General features: G+C 44.1%; 1 protein-coding gene and 1 long non-coding RNA gene across 2 annotated transcripts in view; one reads left to right on the forward strand and one right to left on the reverse strand.

Annotated features, from left to right (window-relative positions):
* Positions 1-5,930: 5,930 nt before the first annotated feature.
* Positions 5,931-6,845, reverse strand: LOC310674217. The gene is made up of 2 exons (XR_014509435.1): positions 6,767-6,845; positions 5,931-6,255 (listed from the first exon to the last, which is right to left on the reverse strand). It is a non-coding gene; the product is annotated as an uncharacterized lncRNA (long non-coding RNA).
* Positions 6,846-7,132: 287 nt separating this feature from the next.
* PPP2R5A (protein phosphatase 2 regulatory subunit B'alpha) overlaps positions 7,133-14,586 on the forward strand; it is a 44,476-nt gene continuing 37,022 nt past the window's right edge. The window contains exon 1 of the mRNA XM_083433108.1: positions 7,133-8,487. Within this exon, the coding sequence (XP_083289234.1) occupies positions 8,334-8,487 (154 nt within the window). The 5' untranslated portion in view covers positions 7,133-8,333. The remainder of the gene's footprint in view (positions 8,488-14,586) is intronic.

Raw genomic sequence — 14,586 nt, forward strand, 5'->3', positions numbered from 1 at the left:
CTGCTTTGAAAGCCACATGACAAGAAGCTAGAACAATAAATATAGAATGCTATTTTTTTCCTCCAGTGGTTGTGAAAAATCCTGTTTTCCATCACATCACATGCAGGAAAGATAAGTAGAAATGTGTGCATTGCTCATCATATTATTATTTTCCTGCATATGCAAGTGACAGCCGTAAAATGTCTGCAGCAAGCTGTTGACTGTAGTCTATCATGGGTTCAGCTGAGGCAAGCTGTGTTACTTGGTGGCATCTATTTACCATGAAGCCTGATTTACATTTGATGCTGGGAAAATGTAATTAGGCAGTAGCTCCATGTAGAAATGAGGTGAAATTGGTTCTGTTCATGTTTTAATGAAAACCTCCCTAATTTGCACTTCCCAAACCAAATGGCAGCTTTTGTTTGAATGTCACACTTTTCTGAATTTGCAATATAGCTCTCCAACCAAAACAAATGTGTAGAAAAAAGCATAGGTGAAAATGTGCAAAAAGGAGTGTATATTAGTGAAAATAGTGCACAACATACAAAATTTTGTGTGAAACTATTTGCAATGAATAAAACCACAAACTGATAACAAAATGGGGCAAACTGAGCATAAGATACAAAAAATGAGTAAAACAGAATCTGAAATTAAGAGATTCACGAGTCTCTAATTCCATGCAGTCATCATCTCATTTAAATTGAGTCATGTGGCACCAGCATACCAGAGTTCCATGACCCATGTGGGAACTCTTCTGTTACACTAATGCTGAACACGTGGCAGCTGATGGCACAGTTTAAATGAGACACAACCTGCATGGAATGTGACATGTTCATGTCTCTTTCCGCATGTCCAGAATCATTTTAAAATCTTTTCTGTATGTCTGTTTGATATAGGGCACTGAAACAACACACTATAGAAACAATTAACCACTGGTGATGTCTGCCCATCTCGAGTCAAAAAATGTCCAAATGAACCTGGTATTGGCATGAAATATCAGAAACCTTGGAGCCACACTACTCCCTCCCAATATATTGGCCTGAAAAGCGAGATGAGCGCCGTACCCTATAGTCGCTTTTGATTGAACTTAACTGTCCAGGGGTCCTTTACCTTTACCTTATACTCACATAAACAGTAGTGCAATCTGAACAGAACAATAATTTGACATAAATGATACGCAGTCACTGTGTATCCTAAATAATGGAGACTTTATTCATGAGATCCACTGCATTTGATTTGGACTGTATTAGTTTTGTTCACCAGCACTGCCTGTTTTCCAGCTGGAGATTATTTCAGGCAGGTATTAAACTCATGGTAAAAGCCTGCTAAGAAGCTGACAGGATGCTAACCATTAAGTTTTCTGTTAGTCTGGTTGCCTTTTTATGCTTTAGCAAGTTTCTTGAAATATCTGTGCTTCCTAACCCTTCTGAGGCAGATTAGTTGACATACATCATTTTCTTTTGTGGCTTCTGTACATTACAAAATTGCTGGTTTTCTACAGATTCCACCCCCACCCCCATAAAAGGCAATAAGGACTCATGTGTATTTTCCCATTTTCAAGTGGAATAAATGCTCGTTATTATTTCCAGTCCTGTCTTTCAGGTCCAGCCTCTAAGCTCCTCAAAGCAACCCTGAGTGAAGGAGGCTAAGAAGCATTGATCCAAGTCAGCCATTACAATCACGGCTCAATATACTGTGGTTTGTAAAGCTGAGATTGTGGCATCTGCATCAGGTCTGTGACTTGCCTGAGGCCATTCAGTGAGCTTTACAGCAAGATGGAAGAATTAGACTCTCAGCTTCCCACAGCCAAGCCCTACTCTCTAGTCACTAAACCACCTCTAGGTTGTGGCTTCTGTTGTCTTGTTTTTACAAACAAGAGAGATAGTAAACTACTAAATCTGTCCCTGTCCCTGTTCAGATTAGGGATGGGAAGAATCTATTTCTGATCCACGCAACTTCTGCTTGTGTTCACCCATCAGTAGATTTATCCTGCTTTCACATTAATCTGTAATAACGAAATATGCACAAAATGCCCATTTAAATACATGTCGGTACATATTTTCTTTCAAAATACACATTATTGTTTGAACTTTTGGTTTGTGCAAAAGCAACTGGATAATTAAGTTATGATCTGCACATTAGTCCAGGAGATGCACATCAGAGTTTGTAACATCCCTGCTTCAGCCTGCTGTTGAGGCTGACAGGAGTGAATACTCCACACAAAAGAATTTCCTGCATATAGAAAACCTGGCGGGGAAAGGGAAAGGCTTGGAGAGAACCCATTTGGCTGCCACTGCTTTATCTGCTGAAGGTCTAGGCAGCTATGTAGTTAAAGGTGGCTGTAGAAGAATCACTATTTAGATTCTAAATTGAATAGTATACCTTTATTAAATTTAACGGATTGTCAAATGATTCTATATATTTGATGTGCTGTTATGGGTTTCCAAATTACACCACATTGTTGCAGGTGTCCTGGGACCTTGAAATAATTGTAAACAGGCCAGGATAGTCAGGGGACATTTGCTATTTATGTACGTGACATATTCAGTTTTATATCTGTATGAGGCATTTGGCATACGAGCGTTCCACACAGAACTATTTTTAAAAATGGAATGAAGAACCCCAAAGAGAATAGCCACAACTGTAACTGACAAATGCACACTCCTAAAACTGAAATACTTCCCCATAGTAGTTTGTTTCTGAAGCTGTTATTTACAAATAGGTTTCAGCACAAACTGAGCTGAAGGGTGATCTTACTTAGGAGTCCCTAAGTTCCTCCTAAGTACCTCCTGATCTCAGTTCCAATCCCTCTATCTCAAATCCTAAGATGCAAGGGGGAGACAACAGATGGTCTCTCGGACAATTTGTTCCAATGTTATTTAAGGACTCTCATTTATTGAGTGCCGGATAGCCTGTGCAATTTGCAGTGAATGAGACAGGAGTCTTGCCATGCATTTGAGCAATAGGATAGTCCCACTTGTGAAAGCAGACTGAGTGCTTGTGAAGCCAAACAAGTACAGTAGCAAAAATGTAGACCAACATTTTATTAACTTTTTATGCTGTTTAATTTGTTATTTTTTGTTGACACACAAAAGTAAATGCACTTTTTAAAAAAATTATTAAAATCGATAAATCAAAAGAGGTTGCAGCTTATTGTTAGAGGATCTGCTTTGCATGCAGAAGGTCCCAAGTTCAACCCCAGGATTCTCTAGGTAGGGCTGGGGAATGACTCCTGCCTGATATGCTGGGAAGTTGCTTCCAGTCACTGTAGACAATCCAGAGGTAGATGGACCAATGAACTGACTCTGCATAAGGCAGCTTCCTATGTTCCGAAATATCTCTCAAAGAACTTGAGGCAAAATAGACAAACATTCAATGTTTTATTCAATATCAACATTTTTAAGAACAAGAAATCCAAGAGACTATCCTGATTTCACAGTTGTTGAATTATGAGGCAGGCTGTCCTTCACTGCAGGTTTTTTTAAGCAGAGGTTGGATGGCTATCAGGGACGCGGGTGGCGCTGTGGGTAAAAGCCTCAGCGCCTAGGGCTTGCCGATCGAAAGGTCGGCGGTTCGAATCCCCACGGCGGGGTGCGCTCCCGCTGTTCGGTCCCAGCGCCTGCCAACCTAGCAGTTCGAAAGCACTCTCGGGTGCAAGTAGATAAATAGGGACCGCTTACTAGCGGGAAGGTAAACGGCGTTCATGTGCTGCACTGGCTTGCCAGATGCAGCCTTGTCACGCTGGCCACGTGACCCAGAAGTGTCTCCGGACAGCGCTGGCCCCCGGCCTCTTGAGTGAGATGGGCGCACAACCCTAGAGTCTGTCAAGACTGGCCCGTACGGGCAGGGGTACCTTTACCTTTTTACTGGATGGCTATCTGCCATTGCTTTAGTTGAGATTCAACCCCCAGGGTCCCTTCCAACTCTACAGTTCTATGATTCTAGGCCTCCAGAGAAAGGTAGGAAAATATAGTGAAGGGAGTGACTGATGGGGAATTTGTGCAGTTGGAAAATCAGCTTTTTAAAAAACCCTGTGACTGGCAACTGATGCCTCTTGCTCCTTTGGCTGATGGGTGGGACCAGAGAGGCCCTTCTTCTTGCTTCTGCAGGGCAGCCAGCAGTTGGGAGTGGTTTTTATGACAAGTCCTCCTTTGGTCCACTGATAGAGCTAGGTTGGTCTCCATTTGGCTGTGAGGCTGTTGCTAGAAGGCAGGGGTAGTGGCCTCCCAGTGCCCTTGTCCTTAGCTAATGGCAGAGGGTGCTGTCCTCAGGTTCTTATTAATAAATGTAAAGAAGAGAAATTTTCAGCAGGTGGAGCATTTCCTGTCAAAGTAGTGCAGGAGTAAATACTATAGCGTCACTCTAAGCTATTAAAAGCCCTGGAGCCAATACTATAATCCCACTAAAAGGAAATAAAAAGGTAGTGTATAAATGGAACAGTTCAGGATATTTTTTCATAAACAGTTACCCATCATCATGGATATCACAGTATACAAATGCATCAATTTCCTGACACAATCTTGCTAGTGTGGCAAAATTCCAAACTCCACTCTCACCACTTAAAGGCATCTGTTAGTACTAAGAAGGAAAGAGTATTGATCAACATGTCCATGGCTGAAAAACTGAATTCTGCTCTATCTTTTACTTTGATTCCCACTGTTCTCTCAGTGGGAGCAGAGGTTTATCTCTACTGCACCACTCACAGAGATTACCTGCCTCGCAAACTATTAATTGGTGATCATATTTGAGCGAGCACATGAGTTGCCCTTTAAAAAAGGCATAAGGCATGAGAAACCACATGGGAAATTGGACTTAACCAGTAGGCTGCAGCAAATTACAGGGATACTGGTTTCAAAGGAAGGGTCAAAACAAAAAATTATTTCTAAAATTAAATGCCAGTTGTGTTTAGGATTAAATAATTATTTGCTGGGTCTTCTTTTCTAAACAATTTGCGAAACACCCTTCTTTTAACAAGATGAAAATTGAGGATATGACATAAAAGAAGGCCACGGATGCAAAGCCATAGCAAGGATAGCAAAGACATGTTAAACCTTAGGGGGGTTATGTCAGATTCAGCCATCTCCATTAACAACTTTTGAGGGAAGGAGAGTTCTGTTGGTGGAACCTCACTGAGGTGCAGACATGACAGAAGCAAGGAATCCTGTCTCTGTTCCAGAGTTTTTAATTGATGCAGTAATCCAAGAAAGAATCCGAAGTAGGATTGGTTGAGCAAAACAGACTGAAGTTGTTTGGCTGCACAAGACTGCAGGCCTGCAGCACAGTTGAACAAGTCTCTGCACAGCTTCCATAATTTGATGAGATGCTGCATACACAACACTAATGTAGGCTCTTGAAACCACTACACAAGCTTTTGAGCTGCAGGGTGTCTATGATTAGATCTTAATCACATCTCCCTGAATGGCAGAATTAGGAACGCTTCACACATTTGTTTGAAATATGGCATAGCAACTCTTTCTCTTCCATCATGCAGAGGTGCTCAGGTGTGAAGAACATCGCACACATGCATTATAAATGGTCATTTAGTAAATACACTCCCAGAATTTGTAAACAAGACTCATCCTGTGTGTATGTGGCTTTAAAAAGAAGCTCACAGCTGCTATTCCTAACATACCAATAATGAAGCTTCAAAAAGTTGTTTTCCCCTTCTGAAACAGCTGCTATTTGCATACTTGTTTCCAGGCACTGTTACAACAACACAAACTGAACCTCTTTCCATAATTTGGACTGCTATGCCTCTCCAGGGCTAATACACTTAAAAAAGTTATATTACGTACAGGCTAATATTTAAGAGGTCAAGCCTCTCCTTCCTGCCAGAAGAAATGGGCTGAGGAGAGAGGTGTGAAGGTCCTATTACACCTTTTTCCAGAAGACTTTTTGCAAATGTGTCCATCTTGAAAACTGACATATTTTGAAGGACACTGGAAAAAAACTCTATTAAGTATGTTTTATTTTAAGATGTACAGCATTAGTGCACTGGCAAATACAACACTTCAATTCAAAATGAATTTCTGTATTATGGGTGCAGTAATCTTCGTTAGAGGAACATGCAGGGTCCCTGTTGCTTGTGAATTGCTGTCTGCCATCTCCTAGTCACCTTTGCTTTAGTCTGTAGATACTAGTAGCAATCGTTCTGTTTCTGCTGCCCTTCTGACCTGTTCCCTCCTTTGTAGTCAACCTTTTCACCTTGCCCCTTGAAGGACACAGACACAATGCTGCAGAATGGGAAACAAAGAAGCAGCTTCTTGCTTTGTTTCACTGGGGATAAAAAAAGGTCAAAAGGCAGTGAGGCAGAAACTGCAAATAGGCATTAACCAAGACCCACAGAAGGAAGTGGACTGTGTGGGTATATTGTAATCTTACTTGGTACATCTATAGTCTTAAATTTAAAAAATATGCCAAAGGGGACAATTTTTTTCTACTCTTGCTTTGGAACAATACACTTTATTTTGCTAAAGCAGTAACATACGTTTGGGGTTGATAAGTATTGCATATATATTTGTGGAATGCTCTCCCCAGGGAGTCTCACCTGGCCCCTGTGTTACATATTTTTAGGTGGCAGGCAAAAACATCCCTCTTTTCCCAGGCCTTTTATATATACATAAAATACCCCGCCCATCTGGCTGGGTTATATTTATATATAAATCACACACAATTTCTCAATTTTTCTGTTTTGTGTGCACGAAAAAGCTGTGCCGGGAGAAAGGGAAATGGGTTTTATTCCACAAAGCTTTAAAATTTTCTGGAAAGTTACTAACTGATTGCTTACCCAAGATTAAGCTCTACTGGTTGAACAGGGTTTCCTTGCAAGTAAAGATGAACAAGACTGGGCTGCTGAAGTTTCTTGCCCGCCACTAGGGACCCAAAAGCCAACAACGGTGACCTTTCCCGGAAGAAAAACACAAGAAGCAGACCAACCCAACCTCACAACCCCCGAAAGCTGCCGGGTGGGATTCTTGCCCTCCTCGCGCCCCTCTGAGCTCCCACCTCAAAACAAACCAACGAAAAAGTCCTGATCGCAACTCGTCATTGGCTGCCCGCTCGTCCCGCCTCCTCTACCGTAGACCCAATCGGGTCCGCCGCACCACACCCCGCCCTTGACCCCCTCGCGTTGGGCAAATCCTGGTGTCACTCGCCCGGTCCCCCAGAGGTCGCGTCGCTTGGCTTCCAGCTCATCCCGCCCAACAGAATGCAATTCGTCGCCGCCCGCCCCGCCGCCTCCCCGATTGGCTGCTGCGCTCCTGTCAGTTACCCTCCGGCCGGCGTCCTCCAACGGCTGTTCCAACCGCCTTCCTGCTCCTGCTCCTCCACCTCCTCCCCTCCCCTCGCCGCTGGCCCCGCCCCCTCCTCCGAGTCGGAACTCGGCTGCCCTTAACAGCGCGCTCGCTTGCAGCAAGTTGCGCGCCGCTTCTCGAGTGGAAGGTTCGCCGCCTCCGCGCCCCTCCCTCCCCCGCTGTTACGTTGCGCGCGGCCTCTGAGGAGAAGGAGGAAGAGGAGAAGCGGCGGGGGGCGCTGGCGTGAAAAGATGTTGGCGGAAGAGGCGCCGGGGGCTCCCGACGGTGGCTGAAGAGGAGGCTGCGCGGCCCTGGCCTCTCTCCCTCCCCTTCCCGCTCCGCCGCCGTCCTTCCCTCAGGAGTCGCCGAGGAACCCCGGCTCATGACAGCCAGCGCCTGGCGGGGCGGCCCAGGCGACAGCGAGCCTGGCTGAGGCGGCGGGTGGCGGGAGAACAGCGCCTCCTTCCTCCTCACGAGACCGCGCGCCGCCAAAGTTTGCCGCTCGCGGGCGGGCGGCGAAGAGACGTAGCTGGCGGGAGGAAGAATAAAAGTTTCCTGCTCTGTTTTTCTCCTTCGGCGGCTCGGCTGATTTGGAGGACGCAGCGGGGGCGGGTCTTTGCTGCGTGCCGCCCCCCCCCCCCGGTTTAACCCTCATTTGGTCTCTTCCTCGGAAAAGTATCCATTATTTGGAAACCCCTTTTTCCTTTGGGGTATCGGATTAAGTGTATCCCCTCCCTTCTCAAGGGTGTCGGATTAAGAGCCTTCTTTCTTTGAGGTGTTGGATAAACAGCCTCTCCCCCCTCCCCCTTTGGAAGGTGTTTGGATTCTTCCCCCTTTCTTGGGTTGTGGTTTTTTTTTTTGGACTTGGAAGAACCGCCCCCCCCCCCGCGGCCCCTATTCCTTGGTGCACTGGATTAAGTGTCTTCCTCCTTCCTTGGCTGGTGGTGTCTTCTCGCCTCGGCCGCCGCTTGCTCTGCCTTCCTCCCTCCCCCCGCCCCTCCGGCGTGATTATATGCTTCAAGGGAGAGGCGATCCCCCCTCGTGCCTCCTCCTTTCCCAGCCATGTCGGCGACGGCGATCTCCGCCGCGGAGAAAGTGGACGGCTTCACGCGGAGGTCGGTGCGCAAGGCTCAGAAGCAGAAGCGGTCGCAGGGGTCTTCGCAGTTCCGCACCCAAAGCAGCCCCGTGGAGCTCTTCCCGCTGCCCCAGCTCAAAGGTAATGTATCAGTTACACCGCATGTATCTCCTAGGGAGGAATCGAGCGAGCTGCAGCTCACTTAGCCCCGGGCTACAGGTGCTGCCTTCTGCGGGAAGAGACTTCCTCCCGCCTCTCGCCGCCGCCTACGTGCTGCTTGCTTCCTTGTGCCAACCCTCTAAATTTCGCGGCAGCCCGTTTCACTGCCCTCTGTTACTCCATGTTAAGGCGCAACTCTTGTTCCGAAACTTCCTCTCCGCAGCCTTGTTAAAACTCTACCTTTTATCCCTTTCCCCTGCGAAATATACTGCCACAGGTTCGCATTTCAACAGCTTTCAGGGGATTAGGTGCTTTCCTGTTTTGAAGACCTTACACTTTTAAGGGCCTTGTTCCCTGAGCTGCTAGAATTTCCTGCTTTCCTGCCCTGCCTTAAGGAGTTGGCCATGCAAAATGTTCGCTTGATGGATTTGTGGGTAGTACCAGGGACAAAAGAGGACCCCCAGGCCAACTCCGGCTGGGAGCACTAAGGTTTATGCTATAATCTGCAGAACTTGCTCAGAAACAAGGCCTTCATAAATTTTAACCTGTCCTCCCCTTCCTCATTCTTCTCTGGGTTTTGTGTAATCTCCTCCAGGGGCTGTTACTGCTGTTTAAATTAGTGTACAAAGTATCCTTCCCTTTAAAACTGGTACTGTGTTACTTTCACCCCCTGGAATTAAAGAGTGCTCACATGATTAGTTAGGCTCCCAGAAGCTCATAGTAGTAGTGTTTAGCAAGTGTGCATTTCTGTGAATTTCTTTATCCTCTTTTCTGGGCTTGTCAGGCCTATGACAATCCAAACTCCATTTTTACCAACTCTGATGCTAATTGGAAGTACTGGAATTCTTACGTGCAATTCAACACTTTTTTTTTGGCTGTCTAAAAAAGTTTTTCACATTTTTTAAAAAAGTGGGGAGAGGATGAAAAAAAGGGGTTAGGACTGACATTTTTGTAGGGTAGTGTAATGAGTTCTGTTTGTTTTTTAATACTGCTAATAGAAGCAGTACTGAGACTCTTGCACTGCACTAGCATGTCTAGAAAATGAAGAAAATACCACGTCTTTTGAATGGATATTTGACCATCCAAAGATGTGACACATTCTGGCAGAGTACACTATGCGTTTCAAATAGTGTCTTGAGCAGGTGGCGCTAACTTAATTATTTTCTAGTAGTTGAGCGGGAAGCCCTTTAAAAGGCAGAAGAGAGAGGCCCCTGTGTTTTAATCAACTTGTTTTTATTATTGGTTGTTAGCTGCCCTGAGCCCAGTCTTGGCTGGGGAGGGCGGGGTATAAATAAAATGTATTATTATTTTTATTATTTTTTACCTTTCTCTCTCCACATCAGGTGTGGGAAACCTGAGGTTCTTCAGATGTTGCTGGACTAAAATGCTCATCAGTCCCAGCCAGCCATGGTCAGGGTTGTTGGAAATTATAGTTCTGCAACATCTGGAAGGTTACATGTTCCTTATCCCAATTCTACTTTTTCTACCAACTGGAATATGTTTTTGGATGGCAAGAAGTAGGGTGAATGAATTGAAGTAGGAGGGGGAATAGGACGAGCCAAAGCAAGTTTCTCACATTATCTGTATATATACCGCATGCCCATCAAAAAACGATGACTCATAAGGCAGGTTCTGAAACTTCAGTTGGTGATGTTTTCCAGCTGAAATAATTTCTAAGGTAAAATTTCTACTAAACTAGAAATTATTGGAAGGTAGAAATACCTGCAAATTGGATACCAATTTATATAATTAGCATACACAATATATAGGAAATGTATTTATTCTTTTGTTTCAAGTAGTATACCACCTTTCATAAAAATATCTGAAAGTGGTCCAGAATAAGACATTAAAATACAATAAAAACAGAAGCAATGAACTCAGGATAAACTAAGCATGTTGATAGCGATGGTAAGTAAAAGTCCCCAAAAGATATTCCAACAATATCAAGTCCTAACAACTTGGGCCCAAAGTATGTGAGGTATTGTCTACTTCCATATCAACTTATCTGAGTAAGATCACCCAGGGAGGCTCTGCTCATGGTGACATTGCCAAAAAAAGGTTTGAGGGCAACGGTGCATAGGGCCTTTTCAGTGGTAGCCCATGCATTGTGGAGTGCTCTCACTAAAGCTCTCACTAAAGTGCCTCTTACATTGATACTGTATAACTTTTTTGTCATGTCAAGGTGTACTTCTTTGTCCAGACTTTTGGTGGGGTGAGGTGTTGTTTTGTCAAATTCCTCTAATTTTGAGTGGTGCTGTTTTATTGTACAGATAGCCCCCATTTATGCGGAGTTACGTTCTGCAACACTGCACACATAAGTGAAATCTCATATAATTGAAACCCTTTGAAAAAGCCTACAAATACCCTGTTCTGCCCCCCACGCCCTTTAAGAGACATTTTAGTGATGTCTTTATGATGTTTTCGGGTCGCTTCAGCTTTCGGTGTGTAGACAAGGTCGCACACATATTCAATTCACATAAATGGGGGCTGCCTGTATTTTTTGTGGATTTAAGTATTGTATTTTTTAATTGTATGTAACCCAACTGGGGACTTTTGAGTGAAGGGTGGGTAAGAAAATGGGTGTGGAGAGAGATAGTGAGGGAAGGAAAGAGAGAAGCAAGTACCATAGCAAGAATATAGTGCCATGTAGTCCATTAAAGTTGTCTATTATGTGGCAAATACTTGGAAACATTATGTCATGATACCCCAAATAAGTGCAAGAAAGTAAAGTAGCATACATTGGAACCTCAAGTTGTGGACGTAATTTGTCCCGGAGGCACGTCTGCAACTCGAAGCATTCGCATCCAGAAGCGCTGCTTGTGCGCATTCGCACAACACGATTTAGCGCTTCTGCACATGTGTGAGCAGCGAAACCCGGAAGTAACTGTTCCAGTACTTCCGGGTTGCCGCAGGACGCAACTTGAAAAGACGTAACCTGAAGCGGGCACAATGTGAGGTATGACTGTACTCAGTCTTCTATACATTACTAATGGTAACTACCCTTATTTCTTTTCCAAATACCCAGCACATAGATACATTTTCCTGAGTTTTCTGTGAATTGTGGGGAAGATGGGACAGTCTGTCTTCACCTTAGGTCTTGGCAACCTTTATTTCACTGTTTTCAGCAGGTCAGAGAGAAGAGGGTGTCTCCTTCATTTCCCATTAGACTTCTACCAAAGTAGCAAGGTGTCGCTCACAGCTTTTCCAAAAGTCCATTGGTAGGGAGATAAACCACCTTTCCTTTCTCCTTGGTTCTCTGCATGTGCCCTAAACCTCAGTAAAACAGAGAAGAGAGTAGTTGATGGTGACTTCAAGTAGTAGTTGGCAATTAAGCCTAACAAAAATTTGTAGACATGCTCTACATATTGAGGAATATTTCCAGGTCTTGTGACATTGTTGTCTTCCCTTTTGTCATTCTGAAGTATGTGCTGTTTTAGGTGGTGACACTAGTTTGTGGTCTTTAAAATGCATGACAGTTAGCTGTTATTGGTTATCTTGTACAACTATTTGCTAAGGAGTGCCTTGCATAATCAGTTTTCATTCTCTGGAAATTGAAGGGTTGAGGGAGAATAATAGATGGATTGTCTTAAATATGCTTTTTCTATACTAAGCGTTTATAAGGAATAGATTGTAAAACAAACTGAAGGACCTTGTTCAGATATGTATGGGAAAGCCACAAGCACAACAGAACTTATCCCTTATTTTGCTGATCTGTAACTTATGTGCTACATTGCAACAAGTTATTTAACAGGACTGTGCAACATATGACCCACTTAGCTAAATCTAATCCAACAGCTTTGTATTGTGCCCAGCAGGTGCTTTGTAACTTCCCCTGCTTTTGCAGTTCTGAGCAAATGGCAAAACTACTCGCTGTTGGACTTCATCCAGGTGGTGGACAAGGGATACTAGTTATAGTCATGTGATCAGATTTGCACTATGATGTGTGGGCACTATGGACTGGTAAAATTAAGCGGGAGGACTGCTTCATGCATTTATATTACAGGGCTTACTGAATTGGGACTATTATGATTCCATTTACAGCACTTGTTAGGTTTACCCTTATAATTTAGACTTAAAATGTTACTGTTATTTCTACCTATATTGTTTGCTATCTATAGAACATCAAATTAAGAAAGCATGTTGCTGATTGAACATAGAAGCACATGTGCACCATGCCGCAATGTGCTGACGTTATGATATGATGATGTCACGTGATGGCGTGGTGCATGCACTCCAGCACTGCGACGTCGACTGGACCAGGACATTGCAGTAGAGGTGCAGGTCCTGGTCCAGTTGCTGGTCCAGAGGTAAGGTGGCAGTCATGGTGCCCAGCATGTGGTGCACAGAGGCAGCCATGGAAGTTATGCATGGTGGCTGTGTTGTGCGGAGGCGGCCATAGAGACAGTGGGCGGCAGGGGGTAGAGACTGGGCACCCACAGGAAAAACTGTGGGAGTCTTGGCACTCAGGGCTCCAGGAAGATGGTGCCTTTGTTAGATTAAATACAATTAGGGAATTGATTTCATAAAGTACTGCACCCAGTGGTAAATCTGTAGTTAGCACCGTGGAAACATTCACATTTTCAACTCTGGAAAAGAAAAAGAACAATTTGTTTAAAACACTGAAATCAAATCTGTTTATTTTAGATTGTTTCCAAATGAGGTTGACTCCTGGTGGAAACGTATGCCCTTTATAGTGAAAGGAGTGGAAGTATGCCAAAGAATTTCAAGATTTGAGAGAGGTTTTTGAGGCTCAGGTTTTTTCCAATTTAAAAACTGAGTGTCCAAATATGGATTCAAGAATTTGTGTGACAGAAGTGTTCTGTACCTCTTCTACTCTCAAGGGAGCGAATTCTGATATAATTGCAAAGCAATTACTTTAACCATAGTTTTACAGTGGGCAAACTTTTCAAAAACTCTTATCAAATGCTGTAGTTCGATAAATCCATCTAGGCTAGATTATACTTAAAATGTAACATGAGTACAGTATTATACTAAATTTCAGTGTAACCTAGTTAACCAGATAGGCGTTTAATGATTTCTTAAAATGAGACACTCAGAGAGGATCCAGTGTAGTGCTATGGAAAGCATTGCATCAACACAAGCATATCAGCTTGCCAGATGGAACGATCCCCCCACCCCCTGTGTATTGTTCTGGGGGTTCTGCTGACTACTCCAAGCCACCTTGGGGCAGAATGGAAGGAGGGAGGGGGGAGAAAAGCCCCATTGTGCTAGCAGAAGTCATTACATGGCCTTTCACTAGCAAGACTTACTCTTTGAATCTCTGCTTGTGACCTCATTTGCATAACTTGGTAAGCCAAACTGTGGCTTGTAGGGACTGTGTAAATATGCAGGCTCCCAGAGAGGAGCGCTTAGTTTCTGGTCTTTTTTCATTTCCGCACTGTGGTGAGCTAAATCAAGGTTTAGCTTAGCATGTCATTTGAACCTGGGCTCCTGGCTTAGACTTGGCAGATGGCTAGGAGGCTCACTGGAGCCCCAAACCTGGCAATACAAAAGTGCCATGGGTTCATGGTTCCCTCAATTGCCTGCTTTGAATGGGGCCATACTTATCCTGAAGGACCAGGTTTGTAGTCTGGGAGTGTGTTTTGCCAACTTGTGCTGGTAAGATGGCTATAGACATTTCTGGACCTGGGTAGCCTGGTCAATGTGGTAACCTCCAGGTTAAACTACTGCAATGTGCTGTGTGTGGGGACTGCTCCTGGAGTTGAGCAGAAGTGCAACTAGTGTAAAACACAGCAGCTTGACTGCTCCCTGGGCAGACTTTTGCCATCACATTACACTGCTGGTTATCTACTGGGCGAAGTGCCAAATGCTTGTACTGGTGAACAGAGTGCTATACATCTTGGTACTGGAATACCTATATAAAGCTCACTGGTGTTCTGGAGGGAGAGTTTCTTATCAGGAGGTCCATTTGTATGATGTAGGAATTGGGCATTTGGGATGTGCTCTCCCCATGGCCTTTTCAGCATCTGTTCAAGACTTTCCTTTTTAAACGAGTCTTTTAAGCACATACTTTTATCCTAATTTTGAGTACAAAAATAGTTTTTAATATGAAATTATTTT

This window comes from Podarcis tiliguerta (genome assembly GCF_965153285.1).
Source record: "Podarcis tiliguerta genome assembly, chromosome: 3".
NCBI classification, from domain to species: domain Eukaryota; kingdom Metazoa; phylum Chordata; class Lepidosauria; order Squamata; family Lacertidae; genus Podarcis; species Podarcis tiliguerta.